Genomic DNA, 13,731 nt, shown 5'->3' with positions numbered 1-13,731 from the left:
ACATAAAAAAATGACTTCTAACTAAAGGGATGTGTAGATATGACAGACAACTTAGCAAAGAACCCATTATAAATTGAATGTTAGGCAATTTGTTACTTGCAAGCTGTCACAAAACACAGTTTGACAGACATATAATAGTATTTTCACACCAAGCTGATCCCTAAAGAGCTGTTAGTGGAAGGCTTGACATATCTTGGCATGGTATGCATGTCTGTGCCAAAACATATTGGAGAAACTGAACAAGTTGAGCACAGAAGAAGAAGAAGCAGCATGCTGGAGGTGACAAACAGCATCTGAACGTCAAAAAAGACCAGCAAAGATCTGACGTGGGACCTGAGAGATACCTCTGGAGCTTCAGTTGATCCATCTACTGTTCACTAAAGCCTCATTAAAAATTACTTCATTCTTTCAATGTGGCAAAAAGATGAAGTATGTCAAATTACACAATAACTGGACTGAAAATCAGTCACAACACGTCTCATGGAGTGATGAATCCAAATTTGGTTTGGGGCTGCATTTCAGGCAGTGGAAAACCTCTGATTGGAAATGGCTTCCGTTTTCAGCATAACAATATTCCCAAGTATGCTGCCAATGCAGTAAACGCATACCTGGATGTAAAACACACAATGGAACACTATCAGTCATGAATTAGCCTCCCCAGAGCATGGACCTCAACGTTGTTGAAGCAGTGTGGGATCATGTTGACAGAAAACTTAATAAAAGGCAGCCAGCATCCAAAGAAGAGCTTTGAATGTTCTGCAAGAAGTCTGAAGAACTACTCCTGAAGACTACTTAAGGAAATTAGAAGAAAGCTTGCCCAAGAAAGCTCAGCCCTTGTTGAAGAATAAAGGTGGTCATTACCAAATATTGACTTTCAAGCTTGCTACAGTTGTACAAACTCAGTTTTTGCCAATTTTATTTTAAATATGAGCTCATGCTCACTCTATATTTTCCCACTAAAAAGGAAGTCTGTATTTTTATTTTTATTTTTTGACAGTGTAATAAAGGTTACAACTTCATGTGCCAGCTATAAAGGCTTTCACACGGCACACCACACTCTATTACTATCTTTTACAAGCTCACAAATCACATACCACATACAATGTTTAACTGATCTCCCCTCCTAGCTTTGCAATAAATACATACTGAGGCAGATAGCGGTTTGTACATTTTTTAAAGTACTAATTGATCATCTTCACTGTTTTCAGTAAGAAAAACAAATAAAAAAAACAAAACAAATAAAAATGTCACTATTCATTCAATAGTTCGACGAGACATTCAATTATAAATAGATACAGTCCAAATGCACAGCATTTGTGGAAACAATTAAACTTTCATTTTAGGATGTATGTTAGGCTCTAGGGTTGCGGGGCATAGTGTTGCTGTTTAGATTATAGTTGTGGTCTTAATTAATTAAGATGTGTGTTGAAGTTATTGAAACAGAAGTGACTTTGATCGGGTCTTGTAAAGGAAAAAATGAAAGTGTAAGAACACTCAGGCGTGAGCACATTTCGTTAAAAATGTTAAATATAGAAAGGAGGAGTGGCCGTCTGCTTTCAAGCCCGTCACATTATTCCTTTTTGCATGTAATTTGACACCACATCTCTGCGGAGAAAGAGCGCTGAGACAAAAGATATTGCCCTGGGGTCTTTCTGTGTATGAATAAACTTTTACAATCCATCAACTTGAAACAATATTAATAAATAATACATTCTTGTTGATTATTATAACTTTCACAGTATTCATTCTTCATATTTAAGTGAAAAAACCAAACGCAAAGTGAAGGGCAGTGGGGGGGGGGGGGGGGGGAATTATGGTGTAGTGCAGCGCTTTAAAAAAATTGACCAATCAACGGTGAGATAGACCAGAGGTGGGATTCGTTTTCAAAGATTGAAAAGATACTCATCCAATCAAACATCCCGGTGGTCGACATTGTCCAATCAGGTGTAGGATGGAGCCGCTGTATCCAACGAGAGTGGATTTTCAACGAGCTCGAGAGAAGAGCGGAGACAGGCAGACATCGTTTCTCTCTCAGCGTCTTTGGACTGTTCACACAGAGGCGAAGAGACGAGAAATAATTATTCTTTAGATCGGGAATATAATTAGCTAAATTAATACACAAAATTAACCATGGCCGACACAGCTGTTGACACAACCGCCACTGCAGAGGTTACAGCCAAGGTGCGTTTCATTCACCTTTTTCTCCCCCTTTCTTTTTTTTTCTCGGCTGAACCGTCGTGTTGAAAGATTTAGAAAACTTGTACAAGTTGTTACAGTGTTTATGTTTCTTTAGCTAACTACGGCTGAACAAGTGAGTTATTTGACGGCAGCAGCAAAGCTTGTAATTAACGTTAGTTTATGTAAGTTAAACCAGCAACTTGTCTTAAATATCACATGGCGAAAGCCATACTTCGTGGAGGCGAGTCATTTAGCAGTTTTCAGCATCGACGACTAATTGCTGTGACTGGAAACTGAAATGTGTGTGATGTGGTTTGACTTAAAAATGTCTTGTTAAGCAGACAAAGCGGCACAAACGGTACAGCTGGTGGAGCGGAGCTGCCGCTGTGGGCGGGAAGCCACAGCACGGTTTACACTGCTGTGTAACTGCGCGGCATGGGGGTGAAAAAGACCAGCATTCCCGCTTAGTTTTAATAAAAGAACACAACATTAATACCGTTTTCATCGTGTTTTTTTTTTCTCAATCCCAGCTCGTAATCAAACTCGGACGTGGGAGTAACATTTGGCACTTAACTCTTTTTCTTAACTGAACATTGATCAAAGGGGCTTTTATTTTGTAGGAGCTGAAAGAGAAGAAAGAGGCAGAAGTGGAAGAAAAGACCGATAACGGGGACGCACCTGCCAATGGCACAGTAAGTTGGAGCCGAGAGAGGCAGCCTCATGGCCTTTTGTCTTAGCGCCCCTCATCATGCAGGTGTCGCTGCACCCGCCTCCCCCCTCCTGTTCAGCTGCTCTCCACACTGTGCTTTGTTTGGGTTGTGAAATGGCAGATGTTCGCTAGCAACCCTCTGGACGTCTCCATTGGTTTTTCTCTACTCTGAGGTTTCCCAGAGCTTGGTAGCTAATCCTCTGGGAGTGTAATAACAGCTCACTACACATTGCCTTTTAAAGAATCCCCAAAGGAGCCTGTACATGCAAGTCTGTGGGAGCATTATCTAAAATATGCTCGGGATGCCTTGTTATTCTGCAAATAATTTGTTTACATAATTGAAGGCCAGTCATTGCATACCCTTACCAGACTGATGTTTCCTCTGCTTCATCCAGAATGGTGCTGAACACAGTGACAAAGTGGAAGAAACCACAGAGGAGGAGCACAAGAATGGGGAAGGTAAGTTAATTTTAAGTGCTACTAGTGTTTTCTGAAAGATTGGAATTGCAACTATATGTGTACTGTATTCAGATTTTACTGATTTGCCCTATAATTGTTTCTCTTGTGTGGTACTGACCTCAAAATCTTCCCTTTTTAATACAAGTGAATCTTGATATGTTTAAAAATGAAAATGCGCTGGAAGTGAGGGCTGTAATTTCTGAAGTGACAAACTGTCCTTATAGGGGATGCAGAGGAGGCGCCCCCTGCTGAGGAGACTGATGCACAGCCTGTGAAGCGTGCAGCTGAAGAGGAGGAGGTGGGTTGTCTTTGGGCCTTAAGTATGCAAGTTTTAGTCTTGGTTTTGGCCTTTGCTAATGTGACTCTTCTTCTTTTTTCCATTAGGAAAAGGTGGAGACAAAAAAGCAGAAGACAGAGGAAAATGGGGATTCGAAAGAGGCAGAAGTGGAGGCTTAGGTCTCTGTCCTGCTACTTGTTTGCAGCACTGTCTTACCAGCCTGGTCAACATCGTGTTGTAGAGCTTGTGCTTTTTTGTATCTTTGGAGAGAAATTTCTTTTTGTTTGCTCCCATGTTATCACATTGCACTGGAGTCTTGAAACATAGTGGCCCTGCATCCTTTTTTTTTTTTTCTTTTTTTTTTTAATGAAATGTTATTTATTGGTCTTTAAAATGAGCTCTTTTTTTTTTCCTACTTGTACAAATCGGGCCATGCCACGAGATCAGTTTTGTTTTTTTGTTTTTTTAAATTTCCTGAGGTTTGATATCAGTATGTTAGAAGCACAATCTCTATTATGTCAGTGCTGACCAGATGATTCATACATACAGGCAGCTGCTCACCTCCAAGGCTCATGTTGACCTCTCAGATACACTTAAAGGACCAAAGATAAGTTTTAAGCAGGGGATAATGGACAGTTGTTAGCATTATTAGTTAAAAGGCATAATATTTTGTGTTTGAGCTGCTACTTAATCTTTGGCTGCCCTGTTAACATAGCAGATGGTGCAAATGAATTAGAGGGGCTCTGTCTTGCACCTCCATGATTAGATAGTTTGACCCCCCTGATTCCCCCCAAACTTCCCAGTTCAGTGGAGGCAGGATTTTGCAATGTTAATTAACCCCTCTTAAATCTTAAAGCTTTGGTCATTTGTTCTGTATGCATTCCACGCAAGTTTGTACCATTTATACTTTGTTTCTCTTACATTTTCAATGAGTGTTATGTTATGGTTGGGTAGCTCAGTTTTGTGTACAAGACTGCCTTTTTCAGAACCAGAATGACATTCGGTTACTTCAGCCACTGCTTTGTATATTCTGATTAACAAATAAATTGTCTTTTTACTTAAGAATGTCTTTCGTGTGTGTTTATTATCTGTTAATAGCTCATCATCAGTGCTTTCTTTAAAAAAACAAAACATGGTTTTATAAGTGGATGATGTCACTTGACCTATTTTTTTCTTAACATGGAAAATGGCTGGCTTAGATGCAGGAAAGAGGAATAATTTCACTTGGTAATGGAAAAGGGTGAACAGAATCAATGGATTACTTTCTTGTATACACTTGCTCCCCCATGTGGTGTAGTTGAGAAGTTCACCCCATCATTAAGGGAAGCTACAACTGACATGGCATGCAACAAAATAATTGACACAGGAGTCAAGCGTGGCAAAAAATGATCATTTTAGTTTTAACTTAACCCTGAATAAAAGTAGCTTTTACAGTAGCACTGCTAATACTGAGCAATAGGTGGTAACCATGTAACACAAAAACTGTGTTTTATTTCTTTCCCAAGCAAGCTGCAACAGCATGATCCGCACATTTACTGTTTCCTCAGAAACGTTAGCGTGGCGTGCATCTGGTCAGTCCAGCAGGCTTTGATAGTAGGCAATTACAGACATTCTTCTGGGGCACCTGCATGTTGAGGTGCTCAGTCAGTGGAACCAACACAACGAAAAGCTTGTTTGAAGCCCTGAAATCAGGCTTGGTGCCTGTGTTTGGCTGAACAGACAAAGCGTACCGTTTTGCCATGAAAAAAATAAACTGCATGTACCAGTTTAGTGATGTAGATGGCTTCTCGATGATGGAAAAAGGAATGAGGTTTAAAACGTCCAGCTAACAAACGAAAAGTCATCACTATACGTCACTGATGGACTGAGCATAGTGGAGCGGAAGCCTACTACCTTAAGCATGCGCCCTAATGATGACGATAAGCATTCGCCGCCGCTGGCTGTGAACCCCCAGTCTTTTTTTTTTGCTTTTTTAAAATGCTGTCCACCTTCAGGGTTACCCATCATTCACATGAGTCTTCTCTCTGTTTTCTCTTCTTCTGTTTTGTTCGGTTTCCGACTGATTGCTGATTCAGACCCCAGTTTCAACTTCTCCTCTTCCTGATAATGACAAGAATCACTGTCATTATTACAATGGTATGGCCAGGAGTAGGGTAACAGCTCACAGGGCTGTCCATGGCTTAGTGAGGGCCCAGACAAGAATTAGCCACCAGTACACATTTCTCTGTGTTTTTTGTACGAGTACGCGTGTCATCCTATTAGACACTGCTCTATAATGATTAAGTAGTTGACATTGTACTCCTATTTGGACTCTTGATTAAGAGTCACCCAGCACCAAACTGTGAAATTTTGGGGATAGCACACTGGTTAAGTCTCATAATGACTGGATAGTGTGGAAAGTGTTGTTTGTATTTGCTGTTAAAATGTGGAGAATGTGAAAGCCTTCCAGACTGTGATTAGGCATAGTTCGCCTTCACGTGAATATTAAGTATGTGTTTGCTAAATTATGCAATGAGAGCTCTTGAATTAATAAAGAGGAATGAACGGTGAGCCTGAATGGCTACTGGCAGCACATTCAATTAGTCAGAAAATCCTGCCTAAGGTGTAGTATGCTAACTCAGAGAAACAGGCAGGTAGACATTCCCTTGGCCATATGACCAAAACAAAACGTTAACACAGGGCTTTAAGAGATTACACTGCAGCTCATGCAGACGTTAGGCAACTGATAAAAGGAAGAAAAAGAGAGGGAAAGCAGTGGTTAGCTTGCGCATACTGGTAAACACTTCTATCCTAAAAACACCAACAAATGAGCAAGAAAAATGATGCAAGAGTTTGACAGCAAAGAATCAGACACAAGAACGGCTTATCTATACTCACAGGAGTCACTCAGAGTCACACACACATTCAGAGAGGTCACACATTCGTTTGCAAAAGTTAGGAAAAAATGCATGGGCACACACACTGTATGAACACGCTGGTCATGTATAAACAAAGACTGGAGAGGTGGCCAATGTCTGTCTGTCTGTCTGTCTAGCTCTGAGAGGAGCAGTGCTAAATTGGTGTAAAACAATATATGAATCTGTGCTGTACAGTGTGCGGCAGGATTTACAAGTGCGTCTGTCGCACTGTGAAGGTCAACACAGCAGACACTAAAGCAACAGTGCTGTGGAGTGAGTATGTGTGTGCGTGCGGTTGTGTGTGAGGTAAAAATAAATTTGTAAGAGGCTTTTCTAAATGTGCACCAATAGTGGCTGGGTCTCGCTTTCGGGGGGCTCACCCTCAGGGGGGGGCAGCTGGTACACCACGCAGAGAGAGGAGTACAGGCAGCCCACGAATGACATCAGGCTTGCAAAGTACATCACTCCCTGGGCCCCACCCACCAGGGAGGTCAGAGGTCCCATCGCCACAGAGACCAGGATTTGAGCCAGGAAGTACTGGCAGCTGAGCAGAGAGATGTCCACCCCCATCCCTCGTCTGGTCCCTTCCTCCGATGAGCCGCAAAACTGAAAGACACAATTGGTTTAATTACAGTGTGGGAACAGTCTAAGCACTGCAAGCAAGTACTCAGGAAACATGCTAGCTGGAAGGTGATGTTCTAACAGTGGACAAAGCAAGAATGCAAGTCATTTTACAGGAGTGGAGAAATCAAACACTCTTGTCTTTTTTTTTTTTGTAATGAGACTATGTAACTATGAAGACAGCTGCATGATGTCAACTCCATGTAAATCAAGTAGAAAAAAGTTTGTTTGTTTGTTTATTTTTTAAATATGAACCTTTTTAAGTCATTTATGGTTATGTACATGTAAATTCTGCCTCATTTGTGCCATGATGAACTTGGACTGTCACAACCACTGCCTCTTTGCTCCCTGAAGAAAAGCATCCAGAGTAAGAGTTAGGAAATCAACTTATTCTTGTGTTGTATGTATTTTTTTTTTAACTCTTAATAAATAAAGATTTCTTTGTTTTGATTTTTGATCTAATTAGTAAACAGATAATACAAAATAATCACTGAAAACAAAATTTCTCTCCAACAATGATATTCAAGGCGCATCTAGGAAGGAAAGTGAGAGTGATTACTATTTTTCAAGTCTTCTTCCCATTGAAACATTTGCTGGGTAAAGCTGTGAAAGACTTTGACAGTATGCTCATTTGTTTTCTTCTGACATCACTAAACTAAATATGAAGCTACAGTCAATGCAAATTATACAAAGCTTTGCTTTAGATAGTGCTGTGGGAAAAAGTCCTAAAATCTGAAAATGGACCTTGAGCACTTTTGGGTCCCTTAACTGGAAGTTAGATTCTAGATGCTTACGCAGGCTTTTATTCTACAACATAAAATACATACCTAAATACTCAACTTCTTCTTCTTTTATCTGTCTCAGAGAAGGCGTTTCCCCAAAAAAATAGCGAAATGAAACTCCAGAACTTAACTTGATCACAGCAAAATATGAGAGCTTTGTGGCATAACAAGTTTATAGTAAAATCTACGCATTTTACAGCTTTTAAAAAATCCTAAACTTTGAGTTAATTGGGAAAAATGATCTCGCTGAACAAAACTCATGTTCATTTCCCAGAAAGGTCGTTTTCTGCAGTAATTCAAAAGGCCTAAAAATTAAATTGGCTCTTTGATGAATGAACCAGGGTGATGCTAATGTCTGGCAAAAAGCACCCAGAAAAGCATTCTACTGTAGAACGTCCAAGAAACAGTGAGACAGCAAATCTGGCGCTATTACTTCCTGCAACTCTAAAGCTTAAAAAAAGCTGCTTCACAACAATAAAGTTTTATTTTTATATTTCAATTTTGTATGATTTGGAATAAAACCTCTAGTTATTCAGCTCAGAGGCAGATTTTATTACCCCCATTATTTAACATTAAGCTAAATTAACTTGCTGATGGCTGTGGCTTCATAGCCATCAAACAAACACGATAATGGTAAGGTGATCATATACATTTTGATCTATTCTTTTACGTTCACACAGGAAAAATATCATCCAGCAACTATAATTAGGTAATTGCTGCACTTATATCGATACTGACCTGAGGGCTCTGGTAGTATTCACACAGCAGAGAGTAAGGCAGCGTACATAAAGAGGAGAAGAGCACCCCGTAGGTGACACAGAGAGAAAGTACCACGTAGAGGTTGGTGGATAGTGTGGCAAGGCCGGTGCCCAAACCAAATGCCAAGTAGGCGAAAAAATATAGCGTGCGAAGAGAGAAACGCTCCTCTAGTTTCTCCAATATGGCTGAAAGTTGAAGAAGGGAAAGCAGAGAGAGGTTCAGCGAATGACGAAGCAGTGCACAAATCCAACCAGGGTAAGGAATCACACCTGCCAGATGTGATGTGATGTGTGAGTACTTACCTGAGTAGAAAGCAGCACTGAATGCATAGATGCACATGCCCCAGCAGCCCATGCTGACACCAGCATTGTAGCGTTGGTAAGCCTCGGAGTCGTGGGGTGCTTTGGGATCTCCTTCAAACACAACCTCCCCCATGAAGTCAGTGTAGAAGAGCAGCATCCCTTCAAAGGACAGCCAGCCTAAAGCACAGATTGAAAAAAAAAATCACGCTTTTATGAAATTAAATGCAAAACAGGTTGATTTTAAGGTTCAGCAGTGTAGAAAAAGAGATACATTTCAATTAAGTTTTTTTTTTACTCACCTAAAAAATGATTAGTGCATAAACTCCGCAAAGAGGGAGGCATCCTGTAGATGGCTATACACAGCAGCTTCATTGACATTTGGGATTCTCCACTCTCCACATTCTCACTTAGATCACTCTCATAGCGCACTCCATTGAGCAAAATGTTTGCAACCTTCATTGGAGGAGAAAAAAAACCCCACATGACATCATGTTTAAAAAGCTCTGTTCTGGCTTCTCACAAAACACCTTATGTCAGATTCAAAACATGCGTCTGACCTGCTGGCTGAAAGTCACTGTCCTCCTACGTCCATTCTCCAGCCCAACAATCTGTGTTGCCATGGGCTCTTCCATCAGCGCGAGACTCTGAGGTCGCTTCAGGATGCCAGCCGTGGAGCCCCGGTGTGACCCCGCAGCAGTCTGAGCCCCAGCTGTGACCTGAGATGCTCCGTGAGATTGTGCATCTCCAGCAGGCTGAGGCCCTTCTGCATCTTGTGCGTCCCCAACTGGATGAGACACCACATTGGCCTGGGTCTGTCCTGCACCTGCAGGGTGGTTCCCTGGCCCCTGCATGAGCCCGTCTGGGGGAGGGGAGTCCCCTGGAGGCAGTGGCACAGTGGTGGAGCTGGGGGGCAGAGCTTGTGGTGTCTGCTGGCCTGTGTAGCAGTCTATGAGCACACTGTCGATATATGAGGTTCCTAATGAAGAGGCAAACTCATTAATGCCAGTGAGAGAGCTGTCCCTACTAATAAAGCTGCCATACTTTGGAGTGAGGGGGCTTAGGGGCGATATGGGGCTATTGAGGCCCGCACAAAGACGCGCACTTGCACTGCAAGAATGGGCCAAGGGGTCAGGATTACATGGGTGAGACTTTGAGAAATTGTAGCTGTAGAGACCGGCCTCGTCTTCCTCATCTAGTCCCAAATCTGGTCCAGGGTGGACGGGTGGGGAGGGGGGAAGAGGGAGGCTAGGGCTTTTCAGGCTGTTTTTGCTTGAGTTCTTGTTCGGCTGGCTCTTCGGTAAGGGCCGTTCAGGGATGCTCATTAGAGTCATGGTTGTGGCGATCACCAAAGTGATGCTCGTAAACAGGTATATGACCCGGAGTTGACCTCCCATTGACCTTCCAAACTGTGTCTGGTCCCAGTTGATGCCACCTACAATGTAGCCAAATCCACCTCCTAGACCTGAGTAGAGAAATGAAACCACAAAATACTTGTAAAGCTAAATTTCTACTGTTTTCTGCTAAATTATCTCAAAAGGACATATGTTACAGCTTCAGCTTTCCCTGCTACAGAACTATTTTCCTACCTGCCAGTAACGCATGGATGTTCAGTCCCCGATCTTGGTCCTCTGGGCTGCACACATCCATCATATAAGCATGGCTTGGGTTGTCAGCTGAATCAGCACTGAAGTCCATTAGAACCACACCACACACTGTCAGGACTATTCCCCACTTGTGATTTGATGCTGTGTCAGCCAGGACACTCCCAATATCCCGTCCATTGAGAACCAGAGTAAGACCAATCAGTGCTCCTACAATGCAGAGCAGAAGAAGTGACAAAAAATTAACATGAGCACCAAAGCTAGATGAACTAGATGAGAGCTAGATGAAGGCGGAAGCCCTGAATGTCTCCTGAACTCTGGGTTTTCCAATTTTTTGATGTAGAGCATAACAAATGGTTACATGTTTTTACTGGCTGTGTATAATCTTTGGCCATCAAAATGATGTGGCTATAAATTTAAAATAAAATTGTGATCTTGCAGTCAATATGGAGAAACAGTACAAGTTCCCAGGTGGATTGATTCTGAATTACATTCGACACAGAGACACAGCCAGTTATAACCACTGAATCTGAACTGTCTGGGAGTTTACTTGAGCTCTTTACTGAAAACCAGATGAAGAGTTGTGCCTTATGGTGGGATGTTTTTCACAGTGGTTTTATTTAAAATGTATCTGAGATGTTGTATGTCACACTGTACTAGCATGGCATGTATACAGTGTAACAGAAAAGCAGTAGACTGAGTAGGTATGTGTATAAGTTCCCCTGTGTTATGCAACCACACTTAGGTGCTTAGGTGGAGCACATGCATTTTGGTGAACCTGTGGCCAAGTTCCTATCTATGGTCTTTAGTTATGATTATCCAACCATGGTTTTATTTGAGCATTTTACAGGAATGAACTGCTTATTGATTGAGCTGCATCAGAGGAAATGCAGGATTTGCTTTGAGGCCACAACTGCTATGATTTTGACCATTCTTCTAAATAACAGCAATAAGAAACATGTTGTAATGCACTTCACAAAAGTGCTAACATTTGAGGTAACTATACCATATAATTGCAGATTATTTACCATTTGATCAACACTGTCACTTGCAAGCTACGCAGCTTCACATAATTGCATTTCAAAAACACTATGGTACTGCTTTAATTCGTCTTACCTATTGCCAAGGCGAAAATAAAAGGTCGTCTTCGCCCAAACCGGGATGTGCAACGATCACTCCATGCTCCTATGAGAGGCTGAACGAGGAATCCTTCAAGTCAAAGCGAAATACAAAGTTAGAATCCATGCAACTAGGATTCTTATTATACATTACATATGCCTGTACAGCAGCTAGTCGTCTACCTCTGCTGCTTACTTACCGAGAATGGGGCTAATAAACCACACCAAGCTGTAGAATTGATCAGGCAGGCCCATCTGTAAAAGCACTGGAGTCACATAAGCTGTTTCCATGGCGTAGCTGAATTCAATCCCGAACAAGATGCAGCCATTGAAGAGCAGCTCCTGGAAGGTACGTCTCGGGGGAAGCTCACTGAGGTCCAACTGGTCCAGGGGACAAGGTGTGTTGGGTGGCGGAGGAGGCGAAGGTCTTATCAGCTTCCTCCGCTTTGGCTGTCTTTGGAAGTTGTTGGCTCTGTGACTGAGGTGCCGAGTGGTGGAAGTTGGAAAGCTGGCAGTTTTGGGAAGTGAGCTCCTCCAGATACCTTCCTGAGCTGTGGAAAACCTCCCTCCTGGACTGGCCAAGAGGGGGTCACTGGGGGTGCCCATTCCTGGAGATGACATCTCTCTCAAGCCAGCAGCAACTGGAACATATTAAAGGGTGATACCAATGATGAATTACAAGTCAGACATGCGCAAAAGTTTGTTTGGACTTGATTCAAGATCAGCACGGTCTAGCACAGCATTAACTTGGTGCTGCTAATGGTTATGTAGTGCAACCAAAAGGACACTGCAGTCATGTGCAGACACCGTCGGTGGGCACGACGCACTGCAACCAGTGCGCATGCTGTGCGCAAAGCCCATGTGCTCTGCGTGGCTGACTACAGCAGTGTACTATGCGGCAGCGCTCATGACGCCTGTTTCCATTTTAATTTTTCATGTAGGAAGCTCAAACAGGACACAATGTAAGCGGTGTGGATGTCAATGACGGCTTTCAGGACATTCACAAGGATAACGCATCATTGTCGCTCACATTTAATAGAAATACTTGACTGATAGCCTGCCGACCCAGAGCCTTTTTTGCTTTTTTTTTTTTTTTTTTAAGAGACATGATCCTCGATTTTTTCTTCTGTTTGCAATAGACTCTTAAGGTGACGATTAGGCGATCTACTGTGTAAGAGGATGCACAGAAATATAAATAAATAAATAAAAAGCGTGCACATTACGACGTGAAAGAGGATAATTACCTTTTCGGGGCGGCTCGTCATTTATTGCGGCATACTGTGTAGATAACCACAGCAACCTTTGTGATGTATAGAAACCGTAGTATGAATTACAGGAGTCATGATTGTTTTTTTGTTTTCCTTTGATGCAGTCATCCCCCCGCTCTCTCCTTCTTCCCTTCTCCTTTCCCCTCTCCTCATCCCCCCCTCCCTATCTGTCCCCCTCCCTTCGCGTCTTCCTCCCCGTCTCTCCCGTGACGTCACGCCCCTCCCTGCAACATCAGCACAGAGGACCCATCTATCTGCATACAGCACTACTCCAGTATGAGCCTAGTACTTAGCAGCAATATTAATGTAATAATTATATTCCAAATTCAGGTAAACGGGTTTAATAAATTGCACTCCTTTTTCTTTTATAGGAAAAGAAATTCACACCTTTATTTTATCATATTGGTTAATCTTTGTTTAATTATGCATTCTTGAACTACTTTTTTATGTCTTTCCTGCTTTTTAACTGAAACTTTGACTTGCTAGATAGTTTTTATTTTATTCAACTGTGACTTTTCCGATAAGAAAGCAGCAGGAAATTCGAAATAACCAACACATATAAATGCAGACAGCTCGGCTTTTTTCAGTTTTCTGTGTGCATCGTGAATGTGGTTGTATACTATTTTCCTGTCCACGATGTTTGTGCAGATATTTCGCTTTTTTTTTTTTTCAGTCAGATAGTCAAATGGTGTTGCATTGCTTCCTGTCCCTATAGCATGTATCCACAGCACATCAGGGTGTGGCCCATTGTGTGCACTGC

At 42.1% G+C, this 13,731-nt stretch overlaps 2 protein-coding genes across 3 annotated transcripts; one reads left to right on the top strand and one right to left on the bottom strand.

The window, feature by feature from the left end:
* Window positions 1-1,967: 1,967 nt before the first annotated feature.
* On the top strand, window positions 1,968-4,685 carry LOC113022348 (prothymosin alpha). The gene is made up of 5 exons (XM_026167662.1): window positions 1,968-2,181; window positions 2,799-2,870; window positions 3,283-3,346; window positions 3,571-3,644; window positions 3,731-4,685. The coding sequence occupies exons 1-5, from the start codon at window positions 2,131-2,133 to the stop codon at window positions 3,800-3,802; spliced, it is 333 nt and encodes a 110-aa protein (XP_026023447.1). The 5' UTR covers window positions 1,968-2,130; the 3' UTR covers window positions 3,803-4,685.
* Window positions 4,686-4,999: 314 nt separating this feature from the next.
* Window positions 5,000-13,107, bottom strand: slc45a1 (solute carrier family 45 member 1). 2 transcript variants are annotated; one of them, XM_026167661.1, is made up of 10 exons: window positions 12,948-13,107; window positions 11,904-12,344; window positions 11,702-11,794; window positions 10,571-10,795; window positions 9,542-10,446; window positions 9,284-9,437; window positions 8,985-9,161; window positions 8,662-8,867; window positions 6,901-7,126; window positions 5,000-5,723 (listed from the first exon to the last, which is right to left on the bottom strand). In XM_026167661.1, the coding sequence occupies exons 2-10, from the start codon at window positions 12,322-12,324 to the stop codon at window positions 5,695-5,697; spliced, it is 2,436 nt and encodes an 811-aa protein (XP_026023446.1). In that variant the 5' UTR covers window positions 12,325-12,344; window positions 12,948-13,107; the 3' UTR covers window positions 5,000-5,694. The 2 variants fall into 2 exon arrangements, with proteins under 2 accessions (XP_026023446.1, XP_026023445.1); XM_026167660.1 differs by having other exon boundaries at window positions 5,000-7,126.
* Between the last annotated feature and the right edge of the window lie 624 nt (window positions 13,108-13,731).

Source organism: Astatotilapia calliptera, chromosome 5 (genome assembly GCF_900246225.1).
Source record: "Astatotilapia calliptera chromosome 5, fAstCal1.2, whole genome shotgun sequence".
In the NCBI taxonomy this organism is placed as follows: Eukaryota; Metazoa; Chordata; class Actinopteri; order Cichliformes; family Cichlidae; genus Astatotilapia; species Astatotilapia calliptera.
This window is presented reverse-complemented; position numbering and strand designations above follow the sequence as displayed.